We start from the raw sequence: 20,432 nt of genomic DNA, 5'->3' as shown, positions 1-20,432 counted from the left end.
TTATTAGTAATAACAAAGGCAATAGGAGTTTTATATATCATTCTAATCCAATTATTTAAATTAACACCAAAACCAAATTTCTCTAAAACATTAAATAAGTATTTCCATGCAATAAGCGATCGAACGCTTTTTCAGCATCGAAAGAGATGACACATTATAGAGTTTTAAAAGAAGATGGGTATATAATGTTAAATAATCTCCAAACATTTGAAAAGGAATAACGGCCGTTTATAAAGCCTGTTTGATCTTTAAAAATAACTTTACCCAAAAATTTCCCAACCAATTGGCCGTTATCTTTGACAGGATCTGAGTATCAACATTCAATAATGAAATAGGTCTATATGAGGCACAATCAGAAGGACCTTTATTCTTTTTAAGAATTAAAGCAATAGAAGTGTATTAAAAAGTAAAGTGTAAATCGCCTTTCACAAAAGAGTCCTTAAACATTTCCTACATATACTGAGACAGCAATTTTCCAACTTTTTAATAAAATTCTACAGGGTACCCATCAAGTCCAGGGGCCTTACCAGAAGGCATTGAAAAAATAGCTTTATGAATTTTGGCTTTGGTAATTAGGGCATCAAGAGTTTTTTGATCCTTAAAAGAAATTCGAGGAAAAACAATCTCTCGTAAAAAAAATTCATTTTAGAAGAATCTACTGGAAATTTAGATTCATAAAAGTTCAGTATAAAAATCTTGAAAAATCTTATTAATATCTTCATATTCCCAAGTCAGGGTACCATCTTTCCTACAGATTTTCAAAATTTGCCTTTTGGCTCTGGCCGTTTTTAATTGAGATGCAAGCAGTTTGTTATTTTTATCTCAAGACATATAAAGTTGACTTTTTAGCTTAAGCAAATAGCCTTCAATAGGATGAGTTAATAATAAATTATATTGTGATTGAAGTTCCATCCTTGTTTAAATAAGTCAATATTAGGGGAAATCGCATACATATTATTGAAGTCTTTAACTTGTTTGGTAATCTTATCTAATTCTACTTTAGTCTGTTTTTTCAGGTTAGCAGAATAAGAAATGATCTGAGCACTTTAAAATGCTCTAAATGTATCCCATTTGATTCATTTAGATGTACCCCCTATAACATTAAAAAGAAAAAACATATTTTACCTGGTTTTCAATGAAGCTAACAAAGTCTGAATTCTGCAATGACGTCTGAGACAGGCGCCAAGGTGGGTGGGCAAGGATGGCATCTTCAAATTCGAAAGACAAACTGAAAGCTGCATGAGCAGATACAGCGATAGTGTCATATTCACAATTTAACACGAGGCAAGAAGTAAGGGTCAACTATAATATAATCGATCCTTGAATATTTTCTATAAACATGTGACAAAAAAGAATATTCTCTATCATCAGGGTGTAAATATCTGCATAATTCAATCAATCCAAAAATCTGTCAAAAAGGAATCAATAAGTAATGTGGAGTGATCTGGAAGTTGCTGGTTGGTTGAGCTCTTGTCAATCAAAGGATTTAAACAACAGTTAGGATCCCCGCCCATTATCAACATATATTAATTTAAATGAGGCAGTAAAGCAAATACATTTTTTTTTAAAAAGATCATCTAAGTTAGGACCGTACAAATTGACCAAAACAGCTTTTCTGTTACAAATTACTCCTTTAACAATTAAAAATCAACAAAAGAATCTGACTTAATGTCCTCTTGAATGAACGATATATTGGATTTAATAAAAATAGACACTCCCTTAGTTTTACTTTGAGAAGTGGAGTGAAATTGCAAACTCTTCCATGATCCAAAAAACCTATTTTGATCTCCCTCCTTGATATGCGTCTCCTGGGCAAAAATTGTATCAGGTTGAAATCGATTAATGATTTTATAAGACTTCTTTCATTTGATAGGATGATTCCAACCACGTACATTCTAACTTATTACATTAATCTGTTTAGATTCCATACTATAATTTTATTCTACTTTACACATGTGCCAAGCACATACCAATACGGGATGATCAAAAATGGTGGCGATGGAGAATACAACCACACAGAAAACACACATGCTCCGGAACCACCCAATGGGAAAAAAACCCTAATTCTATCCCCATCCCACTCCCCCCACAGCCCAGAAAAAGCAGGCACCCTATGATCGAAAACACAGCCAAGACTGCTCTGTCTGTCCGAAAAAAAAGATTAAAAAAGGTTCTCTATCCCTCCCCCAGTTAAAAAATGAAACCCACTGACCTTGTAAGAGGAACGACAAAGTCTCAACAAAGGAAAATGTTTACATTCCAGCATCTACAAACTATCCTATGTTTATATTTAATCTTTTTTTAAACAAAGAGGAAACCAAAAAATTGTTATCTCTTAAAAAGAAAAAACAGCTCCATCTTAAACTTAACATTAAATCCCCTAAAAAAGCTTTAAATTCAGTTATAAGATGCAATAATATTCATTATATAAAAACATTTTAATATATTGAAAAGAATTTAAAAAATAAGCAGTTATTAAAATCTAAAACATATTACCTAGAGAAACCAAGCATAGTGTTTAATAACAGATCAACACAATCTTTAAAACTAATAGTATACAAATAATTGAAACCTCCGCTAAGTATATATAAGAGAAGGAAATAGCCCCATTAGTAGGAAAAACCACCAGTTAGTTAATTAAGAAAAAAACACAAAAAATATCAAACCAGATATTAGGTTAAAGGAGTAAGTCCTTTTATGTTCTTTTTCTCCGTCGAATGTCCAAATAACCATTTAAACAGTCATACCTGAACCATAAATCTCTTACCAAAAAAAACAATGATATGCAATAATAAACAAGTTCCCTAATCTTCTTTTAATAGTGTTACTTATTCAGGCAACAATAAATATAGATGAGTTAGACAAGGGTTTTTATAACAAATAACACGTTTATTAAACACTGAAAACAAACCCCCTCAAAAGTAAACAAACTCAAACATGACCCGAACCCAGCTGCTGTGCGGCTGTTTAAACAGTTCTTAATAGCGTTGCAGTCCAAACAGTCTTTAAAGCGGTATTGAAAAAAAAACAGTTGTTTAAAGCGGTATGCCGAAAGTTCAAAAGCTCACGGTACTTTTAAAAGGAGAGACTTTTTAAAGCGATGTAAATTCTCTTCCACGTCGATGTCCTTCGATTCCCCCGGCGTCGAACTTTCCCACGTCGAATTTTATTAAATATAACGGTTTAAAGGTACTGACCTTCCTTCCACACTATTCTCAATCTCCCGCTATTTCCAGCGGAGACTAACACGAGAATAGTCAACGAAATCCTTCCGAATGAGGATCAAACAAGGTCGAAATCAATCCACCGTCGAAAATCGATTCTCCTCGATCTCCATCTTCCAAACTTTTCTTCACTCTCCATCAGCAAAGAAACCGTTGGCTATGACCTTTTAAACTTTAGGCATTATATAAAACTTCATTTTTAACTAAACTAAGTCATGACATTAAATCACGCAGTGACATGAAGTCATCTTGGCAAATCCAGCCACGAACTGCCCCACCTAACAGGGTGGGTCATCCTTTTATACCCTGTAAAAAAAAACCTGTCACATGACCTCTACTGGCGGGAAAATGACATCACTCCACCATCACAAGACCATTACATCAAGTCCAGTATAACTTCAACCCCAGTCACGTGACAAGGGTACCACTGTCACGTGTCACGGGTACGTAACAATAGTCTCTCAATGAAATGACCAAGTAGCCTTCATAAATCTTCTTTCCGAAATGCTATTATGCAGATAATATGCCAGACAGTTCAATCGGCAGTCGCAGCAGGTATAGTTTAAACAAACGCCAGTGCAACTTTAGGATCACAAAATGTACGAGGAGGAGAATCAGGAGGAAAAACTTTAATTCTTGTTGGGTGATGCAAAGAAGGAAACAATTTCTTATCATATGCCAGTTTCATTACCAGAGCAAATTTTAATCTTTGTTCCATTACCTCCTTAGGAAAATCTTCATAAAAACCGAGCTCAGATGTCTCAAATCTAAAAACTTTGTTTTCTTGCCTGTCACATTATTTGACCTTTAATCCTAAAATAATGAGAACAAACCAGAACAGCCCTTGGTTTATTTGGATCTTGAGATCTTGAAGTAAAAGTTCTGTGTGCTCTTTCTATAGTAGGCGGCTGTGATAATATAGAAGGAAATAAGGTATGAAAAAGCTTACCAATGTAAGCAGTTAAATCTCCATTTTCAACTCCTTCCTGCAGCCCAACAATTTGTGTATTCCTTCGGCGAGACCTAGTTTCCAGGTATATAATCTTACTTCGATATCATTCCAAACGAGTTTTACTTTATTTTACTTTCAAGCAATTTTTGCTTAATTATCTTCAATTCCTCTTTGTGTGTAGTGACTTGAGCTTCCAGATCCTTAAGTTTTCCCAGAAATGACATCATTTCATTACTATTCTTTTCAAGTTAGTCTTTAAATGAGCTGTGTCCAAGCCATATCTTCAGCCCACAATGGCATTTCATCCGATCCTTCCTTTTGCATCTTTCCTTTCCCGTTGCCTTTATCACTAGGTTCAGACAAGTATTTCCCACTCCTCAAAGATATATGGTTCCCCTTCAAGAATCAGCAACTGAAGATATTAAATTCGGTTTAAACTAGGGGGAAAGGGACAAAACTAGGAGCAGCTCAGAAACTGCTGTTACTCCATTCACAGACAGGCGCAGCCTCCAGGAGATATTCAAATCTTGATTGCACAATCCATCTGCCAAAACTACTTGAGCCAAAGCCTCCAAGCTCCACTTCTTCACTGGCCACACTCCACCCCAGCCAATATTAAACTCCAGTCCCATTAAAGGTGAATATGCAGTAGAAGAAACTCCTCCCATGCCCAGAAATTGATGTGGTGAGCAGCAGCAATAATTGCAGAGTTTAGCACTGATAGTCACTCTCAAAATAGCTTTAGCAACAGTGATGGATAAATATCCAGCATGCAGCTTATTGAAACTTTCTCCCCAGTGTGAACCCGGTAGTGTGTCACAAGTGTAACATGCTGTGAGATTTCACTGCTAACGTAATGGTCTCTCTGTTATGTTTCACTGCTGAGCTAATGGTCTCTCTGCAGCAGCAATGTTTAGCTTATGACTGGAAATAACAGGGTTTTGGAGTGCCTAGCTATCGAATGGGAGAGATATTGTTCTTTCCTGTGAGTCTGGAAGGTAGATTTTCACGGTCTTTTGCCAGGGAGAGATGAGAAGACACGAATGGAGAGAAAGGGCCCTTTTACTTTTCTTTGTTTCTTTTACTAATCCTATAGTCAAAGTAAGAATTAAATAGCTCAATTGTTTAATCGCATATTGTGTACGATTTGTTATTTTTGGGGTACTGATTTGTAACAGGGGACACATCATGCAGCATTCACACAAACGAGATTGTTTAGGTTTGGCCAAGCTCAGGGGCTATCACCCCCTATATTAAGTTGCTAGCTGAAGCAAGAGTTACATAAGGTTAAATGACCTGAGTGAATCGCTCCCCACATTCACAGCAGGTGAACGGCCTCTCCCCACTGTGAACTCAATGATGCACATTTGGTTGATTTTGCTGACAGAATTACTTCCCAAAGTCTCAGCAGCTGATCGGCCTCTCTCCTGTGTGAACTCGATTGTGTGTCTGTAGATGAGATGACTGAGTCAATCCCTTCCCACAGTCTGAGCAGGTGAACGGCCTCTCTCCAGTGTGAACTCGCTGACGTACCTTCAGTTGGGATGAGCAAGTGAATCCCTTCCCACAGACTGAGCAGGTGAACGGCCTCTCCCCAGTGTGAACTCGCTGACGTACCTTCAGTTGGGATGAGCAAGTGAATCCCTGCCCACCGTCTGAGCAGGTGAACGGCCTCTCCCACTGTGAACTTGCTGGTGTGCCATTAGGGTGGATGACTGAGTGAATCCCTTCCCACAGTCTGAGCAGATGAATGGCCTCTATCCAGTGTGAACTCGCTGATGTACCTTCAGTTTAGATGACTGAGTGAATCCCTTCCCACAGTCTGAGCAGGTGAACGGCTTCTCCCCAGTGTGAACTGACTGGTGGCTCAGTAGGTTAGATGATATAGTGAATCCCTTCCCACACACTGAGCAGGTGAATGGCCTCTCTCCAGTGTGAACTCGCTGATGTACCTTCAGTTCAGATGACTGAGTGAATCCCTTCCCACAGTCTGAGCAGCTGAACGGCCTCTCTCCAGTGTGAACTCGCTGATGTACCTTCAATTGGGATGAAGAAGTGAATCCCTTCCCACAGTCTGAGCAGGTGAATGGCCTCTCTCCAGTGTGAACTCGCTGATGTACCTTCAGTTGGGATGAGTAAGTGAATCCCATCCCACAGTCTGAGCAGGTGAATGGCCTCTCTCCAGTGTGAACTCGCTGATGTACCTTCAGTTGGGATGAGCAAGTGAATCCCTTCCCACAGTCTGAGCAGGTGAACGGCCGCTCGCCAGTGTGAACTGACTGGTGGCTCAGTAGGTGAGATGATTTAGTGAATCCCTTCCCACACACTGAGCAGGTGAATGGCCTCTCTCCAGTGTGAACTCGCTGATGTACCTTCAGTTCAGATGACTGAGTGAATCCCTTCCCACAGTCTGAGCAGCTGAACGGCCTCTCTCCAGTGTGAACTCGCTGATGTACCTTCAATTGGGATGAAGAAGTGAATCCCTTCCCACAGTCTGAGCAGGTGAATGGCCTCTCTCCAGTGTGAACTCTCTGATGTACCTTCAGTTGGGATGAAGAAGTGAATCCCTTCCCACAGTCTGAGCAGGTGAACGGCAGCTCGCCAGTGTGAACTGACTGGTGTCTCAGTAGGTGAAATGATTTACTGAATCCCTTCCCACACACTGAGCAGGTGAATGGCCTCTCTCCAGTGTGAACTCGCTGATGTACCTTCAGTTGAGATGAGCAAGTGAATCCCTTCCCACAGTCCGAGCAGGTGAACGGCCTCTCTCCAGTGTGAACTCGCTGATGTACCATCAGTTTGGACGAAGAAGTGAATCCCTTCTCACAGACTGAGCAGGTGAACGGCCTCTCTCCAGTGTGAACTCGCTGATGCACCTTCAGTTGGGATGAGTAAGTGAATCCCTTCCCACAGTCTGAGCAGGTGAATAGCCTCTCCCCAGTGTGAACTCGCTGATGTACCTTCAGTTTGGACGAAGAAGTGAATCCCTTCTCACAGACTGAGCAGGTGAACGGCCTCTCTCCAGTGTGAACTCGCTGATGTACCATCAGTTTGGACGAAGAAGTGAATCCCTTCTCACAGACTGAGCAGGTGAACGGCCTCTCTCCAGTGTGAACTCGCTGATGCACCTTCAGTTGGGATGAGTAAGTGAATCCCTTCCCACAGTCTGAGCAGGTGAATGGCCTCTCTCCAGTGTGAACTCGCTGATGTACCTTCAGTTGAGATGACTGAGTGAATCCCTTCCCACACTCTGAACAGGTGAACGGTCTCTCCCCAGTGTGAATTCTCCGATGTACCTTCAGTTGAGATGAGCAAGTGAATCCCTTCCCACAGTCCGAGCAGGTGAATAGCCTCTCCCCAGTGTGAACTCGCTGATGTACCTTCAGTTTGGACGAAGAAGTGAATCCCTTCTCACAGACTGAGCAGGTGAACGGCCTCTCTCCAGTGTGAACTCGCTGATGCACCTTCAGTTGGGATGAGTAAGTGAATCCCTTCCCACAGTATGAACAGGTGAACGGCCTCTCCGCAGTGTGAACTCGCTGATGTACCTTCAGTTGGGACGAAGAAATGAATCCCTTCCCACAGACTGAGCAGGTGAACGGCCACTCCCTAGTGTGAACTTGCTGATGTACCTTCAGTTTAGATGACTGAGTGAATCCCTTCCCACAGTCTGAGCAGGTGAACGGCCGCTCGCCAGTGTGAACTGACTGGTGGCTCAGTAGGTGAGATGATTTAGTGAATCCCTTCCCACAGACTGAGCAGGTGAACGGCCTCTCTCCAGTGTGAACTCGCTGATGTACCTTCAGTTGGGATGAGTAAGTGAATCCCTTCCCACAGTCCAAGCAGGTGAACGGCCTCTCCCCAGTGTGAACTCGCTGATGTACCTTCAGTTGGGATGATTTAGTGAATCCCTTACCACATTCTGAGCAGGTGAACTGCCTCTCTCCAGTGTGAACTCGCTGATGTATCTTCAGTTTAGATGAGCAAGTGAATCCCTTCCCACAGACTGAGCAGGTGAATGGCCTCTCTCCAGTGTGAACTCGCTGATGTATCTTCAGTTTAGATGAGCAAGTGAATCCCTTCCCACAGTCTGAGCAGGTGAACGGCCGCTCGCCAGTGTGAACTGACTGGTGTCTCAGTAGGTGAGATGATTTAGTGAATCCCTTCCCACAGACTGAGCAGGTGAACGGCCTCTCTCCAGTGTGAACTCGCTGATGTACCTTCAGTTGGGATGAGTAAGTGAATCCCTTCCCACAGTCCAAGCAGGTGAACGGCCTCTCCCCAGTGTGAACTCGCTGATGTACCTTCAGTTGGGATGAAGAAGTGAATCCCTTACCACATTCTGAGCAGGTGAACTGCCTCTCTCCAGTGTGAACTCGCTGATGTATCTTCAGTTTAGATGAGCAAGTGAATCCCTTCCCACAGACTGAGCAGGTGAATGGCCTCTCTCCAATGTGAACTCGCTGATGTATCTTCAGTTTAGATGAGCAAGTGAATCCCTTCCCACAGTCTGAGCAGGTGAACGGCCGCTCGCCAGTGTGAACTGACTGGTGTCTCAGTAGGTGAGATGATTTAGTGAATCCCTTCCCACAGTCTGAGCAGGTGAACGGCCTCTCTCCAGTCTGAACTTGCTGGTGTGCCATTTGGTCAGATGATCGAGTGAATCATTCCCCACAAATTCAGCAAATGACCAGCCTCTGCCCAGTGTGAACTGACTGGTGTGTCCACAAGTGGGATAACTGACTGAATCCCTTCTCACACTTACAACAGGTGAATGGCCTTGTCCAGTGTGAACTTGCTGATGTACCTTCAGTTGAAATGACCGAGTGAATCCGTTCCCACTGTCTGAGCAGGTGAATGCGTTCCCCCATGTAAAATGACGGGCACGCCAGTTGGTCTGATGATCGAGTGAATCCCTTGCTCCACTTCTTAAATATCTGGACAGAGACAGCAAAACTGGTGTGTTGTGTTTGAGATTCCCATTGACAAATTCCTTGTCATATTTAACCTGTAAAAAGATTTACAAAATCGATCAATGAGTGTGAACAACATTTCAGATGAGATCACTTGAGTTGGCAAGGTGTGAGCTGACATCACACTGTTACAGTGAAGTTCAACCCAAGTTGGAGAGAGAAATCATCTTCTAACGGGGCACAGTGCTGGTATCTGGAATGACCATCAAACTCTCTGATGCTCTTCCTGTCGCTATAACATAGGGGCAGTTCTGCCATCTCCAACCTGTGATCTGGCTCAGTTGTCTCTCTCCATTGGTATTATTCCCTGTTCCCAATGAGCTGAATGGGTGCCTGGTCCCACAGGAACTGAAACAGTCTCTACGCACCCATCACTCTCTGTGTAAAAAAAACTTACCCCTGACATCCCCTCGGTATCTACTTCAAAGCACCTTAAAACTATGCCCCCTTGTGTTAGTCATTTCAGCCCTGGGAAAGAAACCTCTGACTATCCACACGATCAATGCCCCTCATCATCTTATCCACCTAACAAAAAGGCTCTAAACATAAACAAGGAAATTATACATTGCTTTGAGGATTTATTAGAAGTCTACAAAACTATGAGGAAAACGATAGGTTAAATGCCAGCAGCTCTTTCCACTGAGGTTGGGTGGGATGAGAACCAGAGCTCTGGGTAAGTGGGGAAGGTGAAAATTTAACGAGAGCATGTGGAAAAGCCCTTCACTGAAATGGTCGCGAGAGTGTGGAATGAGATCCCAGCACAATGAATGTGAGCTCGGTTTCACCATTTAAAAGAAGTTTGCATGGGAGTCTGGATGGTAGGGGTATGGAGGGCGATGGTCCCAGTGCAGGTAGATGCATCAGACAGCTTAAATGTTTTTTTTGGCAATGACTATCTGGGCCAAATAACCTGTTTCTGTGTTGAACTTCTCCATGTTTCTATGATGGAGAAGCTGGTCTAACTTGCTTCGAAGGGAAAACAAGTAGGAGTGACAGTGGAACAGCAATGGCTGGAGTTTCTGGGAGCAACTCGGGAGCTGAGTTATCGATACTTACGAAAGAAGTGGAAGCATTGGAAAGGCAGGAGGACACAACCATGGCTGAAATGAGAAGCCAAACAGAGGGCAAACAAAAGAGCAAAAACTATTGGGAAGCTTTTAGGAACCAACAGAAGATGACTAAAAAAAAAGTCAGATGAGATCAGGAATTGGAATGATGATTAATGAGTCAGTCGTTAATGAGTCTTGGCAGCACCCAACAGTCTGAGGCATTTAGAGGAACAAAATATCCGGGGCCTCAATATCTCTTGAGAACCAAGGTTCCCTGCACCAGTTACCTTTCAACTTTTATTTTGGCAGGCACATACAAACTCTACACCCTCAAAATTTCACTTCTGAAGGCCTCACACTTACCAAGTACTCCTTTGCCAGAAAACAGCCTGTCCCAAACCACACTTGTCAGATCCTTTCTGATACCATCAAAATTGACCTTTCTCCAATTGAGAATCTCAACCCGTGGTCCAGACCTCTCTTTTTCCATATTTACTTTCAATTTCATGGCATTATGATCACTAATTTCTGTCACCAGCCGTGGATCATTTCCTAACAGCTTATTGCAGACTTATACATCCAGAATTCTAGGTACTGATTAGGGGCACATTTGACAAACTCTATCCCATCTGGTCCTTTTACAGTATGGGAGTCCCAGTCAATATAAGGAAAGTTAAAATCACTTACTAAAACCTTTGTTTCTTGGCATGGTCTGCAATCTCTCTACAAATTTGTTCCTCTAAATCGCTCAGACTGTTGGGTGCAACCAAGTCCCAATAATGGCTAGAATATCATAATTCCCTGTCCTCAGCTCATCTGGAATCTGGACAGAAGGAATGGACCCTAACCCCTATTGACATCAATGGATCAGGGGTTGAGAGGGTGAACAACTTTAGGTTCCATGGCACAAACGTCACCAAGGATCTCACATGGTCTGCATATACTGGCTGTGTTGTGAAAAAAGCACAGCACCTCTTTCACCTCAGATGGTTGAAGAAGTTTGGGATGGGGACCCAAATCCTAAGGACTTTCTACAGGAACACAATTGAGAGCATCCTGACTGGCTGCATCACTGCCTGGTATGGGAACTGTACTTTTCTGAATTGCAAGAACCTTTACTGTAGAGGGAAGAATGGATTAAATTAAATACCAGCAAATTCTGGAAGCAAACATCACACGGTCTGTATAGTGGGAAGTGAGAATTCCCAGTTGCTTGTGTTCGAAGGTGTGTTAAAAGTTAGCGAGGAGTTAAGAGGTGGTGAGGTGAATATTATTATTGAAGGAAAAGGGAAAAGTGTAGTTCCTAAATTGAATGAAGAAAATTTAAAGTCTGGATTGATGTCAGAAGCAGCAACCAGGCTATAGAGACAAAGGCTTAGTGCCTGCGAATCAATTACAGGTTGAGTTGGAATGTAAAGGTGCCCCACATGCTATTATTATTCAAGAGTGTGGTGTGAAAAAGCAGAATTCGAAATGCTGTTTGAACAAAGAGCATTGCAGATCTTAAATTGAGAACTAATAGCATGAAGAGTCCTGAAGAGAAAACTAGCAACTTGTTTAAAATTAAAGAATTGTGTGGAAATTCAGAAAATGGTCTAAGTTTGGAACACATTGTTGATAAAATAACTCCTTTGAAAGGAACCTATGAAAACCTATTCCACACTGGTGCACAAGCTCACCACATGGGAGTTAACTGGAAACGGGGCGATGGTTGACGGGATGCCATTTTAAATAGCAGGATCCGGTTTTAAGGGATTTCGTCAAAGCATGTGAATAATAAAGACAACCCCCATGGAAGATTGACTGTTAAGTTTGAAAAGTACAATAAAGATGAGTATTTGCATGAACTTTTGTAGTATACACGTAAGATAAGATCACAAATCTGTGGTTTTTGTTTGCTGGAGAAAAGGAAAATAAAAATAGGTAGTTATTAAATTGGAGTCTGATGCTACAAGACTTTAGTAAGGTACAAGATGTTAAGATATTAAAGGAAGTGACAATGTAATCGTTAACTGTTTAGATGCTGAATTGAATGTATGACTGTATTACTGTATTGTGTTAGATTCTGAAATCCTGTAAGACTCTATATTAATTCATTTTTACCGATGGTAAAAAAGCTTTGAAGGAAGGGGGTGTTACGAATGTGCCACAACTCTGGTTGGTACAAAGTACAAAATACAAAATACAAAAAGTAGCCCCCTCCTTTTTGTGAATCGCAAGATCGCTATTAATTCGGGTCTGAGACCCAGGAAATGAGAGAGAGACGTCCAAAATACACAAGGCTTGGAATGTGTCCTGGCCTCAGCAAGACAGAATCACTGATAACGGCCATTGTCAATTGGAAACAGAATTGTGTACTGAGTACTGTACTATTCATTGAAGCCCTCAGGGAATGACCAGAGTGGGCTGGTTGAGGGATTGCATCATCACAACCTGATTGACATCTGAGACCCCGTGAGTAAGGATAAAAGAGGATCTGGGGAACAACCCCTTTAGACGCACCAGGAGAAACGTATGAGACCGGTGGGGACTTGTGTGTGTGTCCATCCTTGCCTGGAACATAGTGATATAGTGGAACAAGCCAATGGTACTTTGAAAGATAAGTTGGCAAAACTTACACAAGAAACTAGTACTACTTGTTGGTGTAACCAGAATGAGAGTGCACCCTATCAAGTGGGAAGTAGTAACTGTACCAAGAATCAAACTTATGATACCCCTGGACCACTAAATGGAGTTTATTGTGTTTGTGGAAACGGGGCCTACCCCTGGCTGCCGGGAGAAAGAACAGGGCAGCGGCATGGAACCACACCCTACCAGATGGGTTCTCGAGGGGGGACGAGGGTTGGAGTGGTTTTTGCTACTTGGCCGACCTTGTGCCACACTTGAGGATCCTGGCTCAGCCTCAGGATCAACCCCATTGGAACAGGCAACGAAGGGGTATAACGGAATCTGAGAGATTTCGGATGATTGCCTCTCCCTCCTATGGGGTAGCCAGAAATTCCAGGGAAATAATTAATTTAGCAGCCGCTCTAGAAGAATTGGCCAATAATACAGCTGGAGCACTGACTGACACTCAAGCACAGGTAACTGAGATGATTGCAATTCTCCAAACAGTGCGACAGAATCGGATGGCCCAACACTTTATATTAGCAGAAAAAGGAGGGACCTGTGCTATCATAGGTAAGGAATGCTGTACTTATATCCCTGACGAATCGTCCAATATTACTGACTTGTCTAAACACAGAACCCAAGAGATTCAGAAAATTCAAGATGTTGGCAGTAAGCTCCACAATTTTGGGACCAGTAACGCAGGGGAGGGTGGTCCTGACCCTTCAATATATTCGGGGACTTCTGGAGGTTGTTTTTGCATTTTGGAAGTCTGATTGTATTAATTTTGAATATTGTCTGTATCCTACAGTACCTCAGGCCATGTCTTGTATCATGTTGTAGAAGCGACAATCTGTTCTGAAAGGTTATCATGCAATAATAAAAAGGAGGAATGATGAAGTTTTCAGGGTATTGGGAGGTGTAAGAAATGATTCTTGGACTCGTAAATAACGGGTTAAAATTAAGTGCGAACTTATGTGTGCTCTGTTCTGGATAGTGTGCAAATTTCTGTTTTGTCCTTCACTGAAGAATCTGCTTGCAGCTTGTTTAGATTAACGACTCACAGATGTCTCTTGGGAACGTTATGTGAAGTTGAGTTCTCATGAGATACGAAATGAACTGAGTTCCCTCCTTTCTCTAACGAAGGAGAATAACTGTTAAGGATTGGACAGAACATTCATTTCTAATTAAAACCCTGATTTAGTGGACTCTCTAATCTAAGAAATTAAGTTTTGTTCCGACAGACATGCTGGGAGTACCGGTTGAACTAAAGTGCTCTTTGTTTCCTAGTTCTATAAACTGTAATGCTTCTGCATGTTACACAGAGGTTCGTCACGAGCCCCCAGAGGGAGAGGAATTCTGTCTCTCTGATGCTTGGCTCCGAGCTTCTCACCGGCTGAGTTTGAACAAATAAACTGGTCATAAGGATAAAGTAAAGAACTGCTTGTGGTGTGGATATTGATCCGGCGAATTTAAGTTACACCATTAAAAAGTATCTCATCCGGATACATCACACCTTTGTGTGGCTACTCTCTTCTGTTGACTTCAAGAAATAGCAGAGAACTGTGGACTTCGCTGAGCACATCATGGAAACAAGCCTCCCCTCCATGGACTCGCTCTATACTTCCTGCTGCCTCAGTAAATCAGGCAACAGAATTAAAGATTCCCAGAATTCCAGACCAGACATTCTCAATTCTCAACCACCCATCGGGTCGAAGATAAATGAAAACGTAAAAACAGAAAACGTACCACCAGGCCTAGGGACATTTTCCATTCTGCTGTTATAAGCAAACTGAATGTTACTCAGCATTATAAGATGGACTCTTGACTTCAGAATGTAACTCGATGTGACCTTGCACCAGATGTCCACCTGCAGTGGATTTTCTCTGTGACCATAATGCTTTGTTACACTCTGTTAAAGTTTTACCATCATCTACTGTTGTAATGTGTTGATCTGAGAGGATGGTATGCAAGACAAGATTTTCACTGAAGCTCGGTACATGACAATAACCAACGATTCCCCACTTTAACTGTGTGGGAATATTAGACAGACTGAGCTTCTCCTCTGGAACTTCTGGAGGGAGATTTCACTGAGGTGTACAAATGTTTGAGAAGCCCGGAAAAACAGAAAAGGCTTCCCTCTTGCATTAATCGGGTTATATACCTCGAAACACTGGCTGCAATTCGGCAATTTGTAACAGTGGAATGGAGACGATAGAAAAAAATGCCCACCCACAATGAGAGGACGTGACAGATTTGGATCTCACTCCCTTGTCTGAACTGAAGAAAGATTAAACTGCACAACCACGAGAAACAAACCCACAGACGTAAGGAACCACACATGTGATGTCAGACCCCGGTGTAGCAAACCCATGTATGACGTCAGGCATGTGGAGGGGGGAGGGAAGGGGAGGGAATAGGATTTTTGGTTCCATGGCTCTCTTCCAGGGAAGGTGGGACCTGTATAGAAGGGACCACAACAAGACTGAAAGTTCTTTGGAAACTGAAGATCTGAAGGCAGATCAGTCACCTGCACCAGATGGTTTACACACACAGTTCTGAAAGAGGTGGCCGGAGAGATTGTGGAGGCATTACTAATGATCCTTCAAGAATCACTAAATTTAGGAATGGTTCTGGAAGACTGGAAAATTGCAAATGTCACTCCACTCTTCAAGAAGGGAGAGAGGCAGAAGAAAGGAAACTATAGGCCACTTAGTCTGACAGTGGTTTGAAAGATGTTGGAGTCGATTGTTAAGGATGTGAGTTCGGGCTACTTGGAGGCACAAGATAAAATAGGCTGGACTCTGCATTGTTTCCTCAAGGGAAAATCTTGCCTGATGAATTTGGTGGAAAGCTTTGAGAAATAATAAGCAGGGTAGACAAAGGAGAATTGGTTGACATTGTGCACTTGGAATTTCAGACCTTTGACAAGGTGCCACACATGAGGCTCCTTAACGAGCTCTGAGCCTGGTTGGGCGGCGATGAGGAAGGAGCTGATCTCGGGTTTGTGTAAGTCGAAGGGCGGCTGCAGTGGGAAAGGGCTGGGTCTGAGCCAGACGGCTGGAGAGTCTGGGCCAGGAATGTAGGATCAGTTAGTTCTGGTTCCCCAAGCTGTGAGAGTGGATGGGGGTGACGTGGATCTATCTACATGTATGGGTGTGGGGTAAATGGTGGGAAAGTTGTGGGGTTACTGGCGGGGTGGAGGGAGGTTGGGGATGTGGGTTATCGGACACAGTGTGACCCGGGAGAATGGGTCTTCGGGCACATTACGTTGTGAGCAAGTGAGGATCTGGTCCTTTGCATCAGACAGCTTTCAGGAAGCAACAAATCTCTCTTTATATTAATCAGTCTAATCTTGCTGCTAACATTGTGTTTGTCACAGAGTCCAGAGTCTGGGAACAGCTCGATGGTAGGAAGCAGATTGTGATGATGGGAGGCTGTTTATAGGAGTCAAGCTCCTCGAGCTCCCCAGGGTAACACCCATTGCTACTTGTCATCTACATTATGTCAATAATCTGGTTGAGAATGTACAGGGTATGGGTAGTGAGTTTGCAGCAAGTAATTTCAAACAATTTCTTCCTTTTGCAATATAGTAATATAAACACCCTCTTTCCCTCTCCACACTCAGAACCGATCAAAAGCTACTTCACTAGATGCAAGTTCTTCAAATGAGCAAACACACTGGGAATGTGTGTGAGTTTAAAGAGGTGGGACACTGACAGCACATTAGCAGATCTGCAGTGATTGCAACTGGGTCTGACAGACATAAGTGATACTTCTGGGCATATTCAGTCTTACCTCAGCGATTCCCTTTCTTTGTACAGAAATGTAATGTCTGAAGGACCAGTGTCTGAGTAAATGAGACTCACCAAACTTGCTCCTGACTGAATCACTGGAAACCCTGAGTCAGAAGGGTTTCTCTCCAGTCGGTGCTCTCAGTCCTCGGGCTGGTTCACGTGTTGCTGTTCCCTCGTCTTCAGTCGTGGTTTGCTTCCAGTTGTGGGTTTTTCTTCCAAAAAATCTCTCACCGCAGGTCTAACTTTAACATAAATGATAATGAAGCACATTAACAATACAAAGGAGAACAAAATATTTCTGCTCACTGAAATCTAAATATCGAAGACAAATATAATGATCTCAGTGAACAAATCTGTAATTGTCCCTGACACGTCACAAAACCTGATATGAGATAGGAAGGAGTCATCGTTCTGTCATGGTAAGATATAAGATGTAGGGACATAATTAGGTGATTCGATCCATCGAGTCTGCTCCACCGCTCAACCATGGCTGAGATTTATTCCAACACCATATTCCTGCCTTCCTCCTGTAACCTTGAAGCTACTTAGCAATCATGAGTATATTAATCTCTGTCATAAATATACCCAAATGGCAGCCTCAACCAACCTCTGTGGCAACAAATTCCACAAATCAGCCATCTTTTAGCTGAAGAAATTTTTTCTGGTTTCTGTTTTAAAGGGAAGCATCTTTATTCTGAGACTGTGCTGTCAGATCACAGACTCTCCGTCTAATGGAAACATCCTCTCCATGTCCACTGTATCCAGGCTTTTCAGCATTCGGTAGGTTTACTTAACCACCCCCTCCCCTTTCACCCCCGTCTGAACTCCATTGAGCACAACCCCAGAACCATCAAATGCTCCTCATACATAAAGCCGATCATTCCTGAGATTATTCACGTGAACCTTGTTAGCAACAACTGCACTGAACACATTCCCAAGTATAACAGACAATCAGGAAATTTAAACCATTCCAGAGTGAATGGAATAAAAAGAAACTGAATTCACCAGAATCGCTCAACAGGTAAGGAACTGCTGTGGGGAGAACAACAAAGTTGACGATTCAGGCTCACAATCTTTTGTCAGAATGGATTCAGAATTTTTCATTTTTAGTGCAAGTTGAGTTTCTGTTTGATTTCCACTGTCTGACAGACAGGTGACAGCGAAGAGGAATTTCCAAACACAGTTCAAAAACTGAACCCCCCAGGTCTATTTCTACTGGTTCAAATACAGAACAGCGCATTTACTCACAGCCTCTCCTTGAGAGGGATGGAATATAAACTCATTCTCTCCTCAGATTAGCAGCATTGCTTCCAAAGGAACTCCAGAAAAAAAACCACTTGATCCCAAACCAGAAATACTCGCTCAACACCTCGTAAACCTGGGCATCTTGATCCCCGGGTCCATGTTACTTGGATTTAAACAGGGGTGCAGTGCTGCCGGAGCTCACCGGAGCACCACTCCAGCACCTCTGTGAAAAAATCAAAATAAACAAGCGGGGAATTTAACAGCGGCTTGCTTGGTAATTATATTATATGATAATTAGTGAATGCAACTGTGCAATACTTTGTTATATTATTAAATTAAGTGTTATATGTTTTATTGTACCAGCATTTACTGAAATGCAGTGATTGGCTATAATCTTCTTAATGTCTTAACTATCACCGTATTTCTGTGGAGCTCTGGAATTCATATATATTTCTTTCATATTTGTTTAGTGTTTGACATTATAAAAAGCCCAATTTGTGTACGTGCTCATCACATGAATGGGGCAAGGAGTCAAGGAATTTGCCCAGCACATGAAAGGAGCAGGTACACAATTGGGTGTGACATACGAGGGGCGATTGATAGATTCGTGGCCTAAGGTGGAAGGAGTCGATTGTAGAAAAACTAGCAATTTTCCATTATCTGAAACAGAAATACCGCAAGAGTTACTAACTTCAAACTTTCTGCATAATCACTCAAAGAGTTGAACTGCAAGTGCATGTACCGTGAGCTGTATAACTTTAGCCGTTCTAACATAGGCCACAAACTAATCAATCACCGCTCGTACAGCTCCGGCAGCTAAAAGACTGGCATTGCACCCCTGCTCGAGCCGTCCGGCAGAGCTCGGGCCCGGCCCTTTCCCAATGCAACCGGCCCCCAATTTACAGAAATCCGCCGAGATCAGACCCCACTCACCCCCACTCTAGTCGGAGAACACCCCAAAAGCCGCAGTCGGCATTGCGCATGCGTTAAACAGGAGGTTTTCCGCAGCACCACCGGTGGCCGGAGGTCCGTACATCGCCACCAGCGGCCGAAGGTCTGCACATCGCCACTAGTGGCCAGCAGTCCCTGCAGCGCCTCCTGTGATCGGAGGCGTGAGGGACAACGGAGAGGCAAATCACAAACGCGGCAAAGTCTGCAGATAATACACACAAAATGCTGGTGGGACACAGCAGGCCAGACAGCATCTATATAGAGAAGCACTGCCGACATTTCGGGCCGAATGTCTCTTCCTCTCTGACTTTACACGACTGTCGACCCTTTTCGATAGATGCTGCCGGGACTGCTGAGTTCCGCCAGCATTTTGTGTGTGTTCTTTGAATTTCCAGCATCTGCAGATTTCTTTGTGGTTGCTCTTTAAAGTCTGCAGATGCAGGAAATCCAGAGCAACACAAACAAAATGCTGGCGGAGCTCAGCAGTTCCGGCAGCATCTATCGAAAAGGGTCGACAGTCGTGTAAAGTCAGAGAGGAAGAGAGGGAGTGGGAGGGAGGGAGATTTGTTCACCGGAAAGAGAAATCGATATTCATGCCATCAGGCTGTGTGTGGGGGGAGGGGGGAGCTACCCAGACGGAATATAAGGTGCAGATCCTGGACCTAGAGGGTGGCCTTAACTTGGCACAGGAGGAGGGGATGGGTTGGCACGTAGAATCGGGTGTCATTCGACGTGTCGAATGAAAATGTTTGGACACCGGGAAGTCCCGCTGGGAGCGGATAGTTCAAAGATCAGTTTATTAACAAAGCAGGTATCCATAAATAACTCTTGCGTGTTTTTTTTTTCTCCAGAGAACCACAAAACAAAAAAAGAGCATGAAAGTCATTCAGAGAGAAAAATCAAACTCCCACCCCACCCCCGCATCAAAAACAACGGCATCCGGATCATCAAACCCCAAAGCCCACCCCTCCCGCACAAAAGGGAACAATAACATCGATCCGCCCCCCAAAAAAACAACCCTACCCCGCACAACTGCGGAGGAGCTGGTGTCACCAGTGTTGAGGCGGCCGCATCGGGAGCAGCGGACACAATAGGCGACCCCGGAAGATTCACAGGTGAAGTGTCGCCTCACCTGGAAGGATGTTTGGACAACGGAGAGAGTTCGGCCGTCCGGCCCTTTCACTGTGACACCCCGAACTCCACATCAAATCCGTCCAAACGAATCTGGGCGAACTTTAATGACCAATAAATATAATTCCTCTCAGCGATCAGCTGTCTGAATGAATGACTGACTTTAAAGAGGAAGGGGTGTCTGTGGTCCACATTGTCAGGGTGTTGAGTTTAACAGGAGACAAAGACTGCAGGGACGAGAGGTTTTCTGTTGACTAATACACTGTGTGTGGACCCCGCCGGCAATTCTGGTGTTGTGACCCGAATCGAGACAAACACCACGCTGCCCACTCCACCAACAGCACAGCACAGCCGGACACATAACAGGGACTTTTCATCTCACAACACTGGATTCATTGAAGAAACCCGTGATTAATGTTGTTGTCCCACTGAAATCATCAGAAACGTCCATTCAGGGGTTTTCAAATGGGAGCGCTCCGCCACAGGTGACGTCACATAGGTGA

At 43.2% G+C, this 20,432-nt stretch overlaps 1 protein-coding gene across 2 annotated transcripts; it reads right to left on the bottom strand.

Moving 5' to 3' along the window:
- Positions 1 to 546: 546 nt before the first annotated feature.
- Positions 547 to 18,820, bottom strand: LOC140721818 (uncharacterized). Of its 2 annotated transcripts, XM_073036631.1 has the most exons (5): positions 18,781 to 18,820; positions 17,851 to 18,070; positions 16,675 to 16,844; positions 7,809 to 9,184; positions 5,822 to 7,136 (listed from the first exon to the last, which is right to left on the bottom strand). In XM_073036631.1, exons 4-5 carry the CDS (start codon positions 8,817 to 8,819, stop codon positions 5,934 to 5,936), a joined length of 2,214 nt encoding a protein of 737 aa, XP_072892732.1. In that variant the 5' UTR covers positions 8,820 to 9,184; positions 16,675 to 16,844; positions 17,851 to 18,070; positions 18,781 to 18,820; the 3' UTR covers positions 5,822 to 5,933. The 2 variants fall into 2 exon arrangements, 1 of the variants encoding a protein (XP_072892732.1); XR_012097472.1 differs by lacking the exons at positions 5,822 to 7,136; positions 7,809 to 9,184 and adding an exon at positions 547 to 1,235.
- Positions 18,821 to 20,432: the final 1,612 nt, after the last annotated feature.

The sequence above is a fragment of the Hemitrygon akajei genome, unplaced genomic scaffold (genome assembly GCF_048418815.1).
Source record: "Hemitrygon akajei unplaced genomic scaffold, sHemAka1.3 Scf000062, whole genome shotgun sequence".
Classification (NCBI taxonomy): Eukaryota; Metazoa; Chordata; class Chondrichthyes; order Myliobatiformes; family Dasyatidae; genus Hemitrygon; species Hemitrygon akajei.
This window is presented reverse-complemented; position numbering and strand designations above follow the sequence as displayed.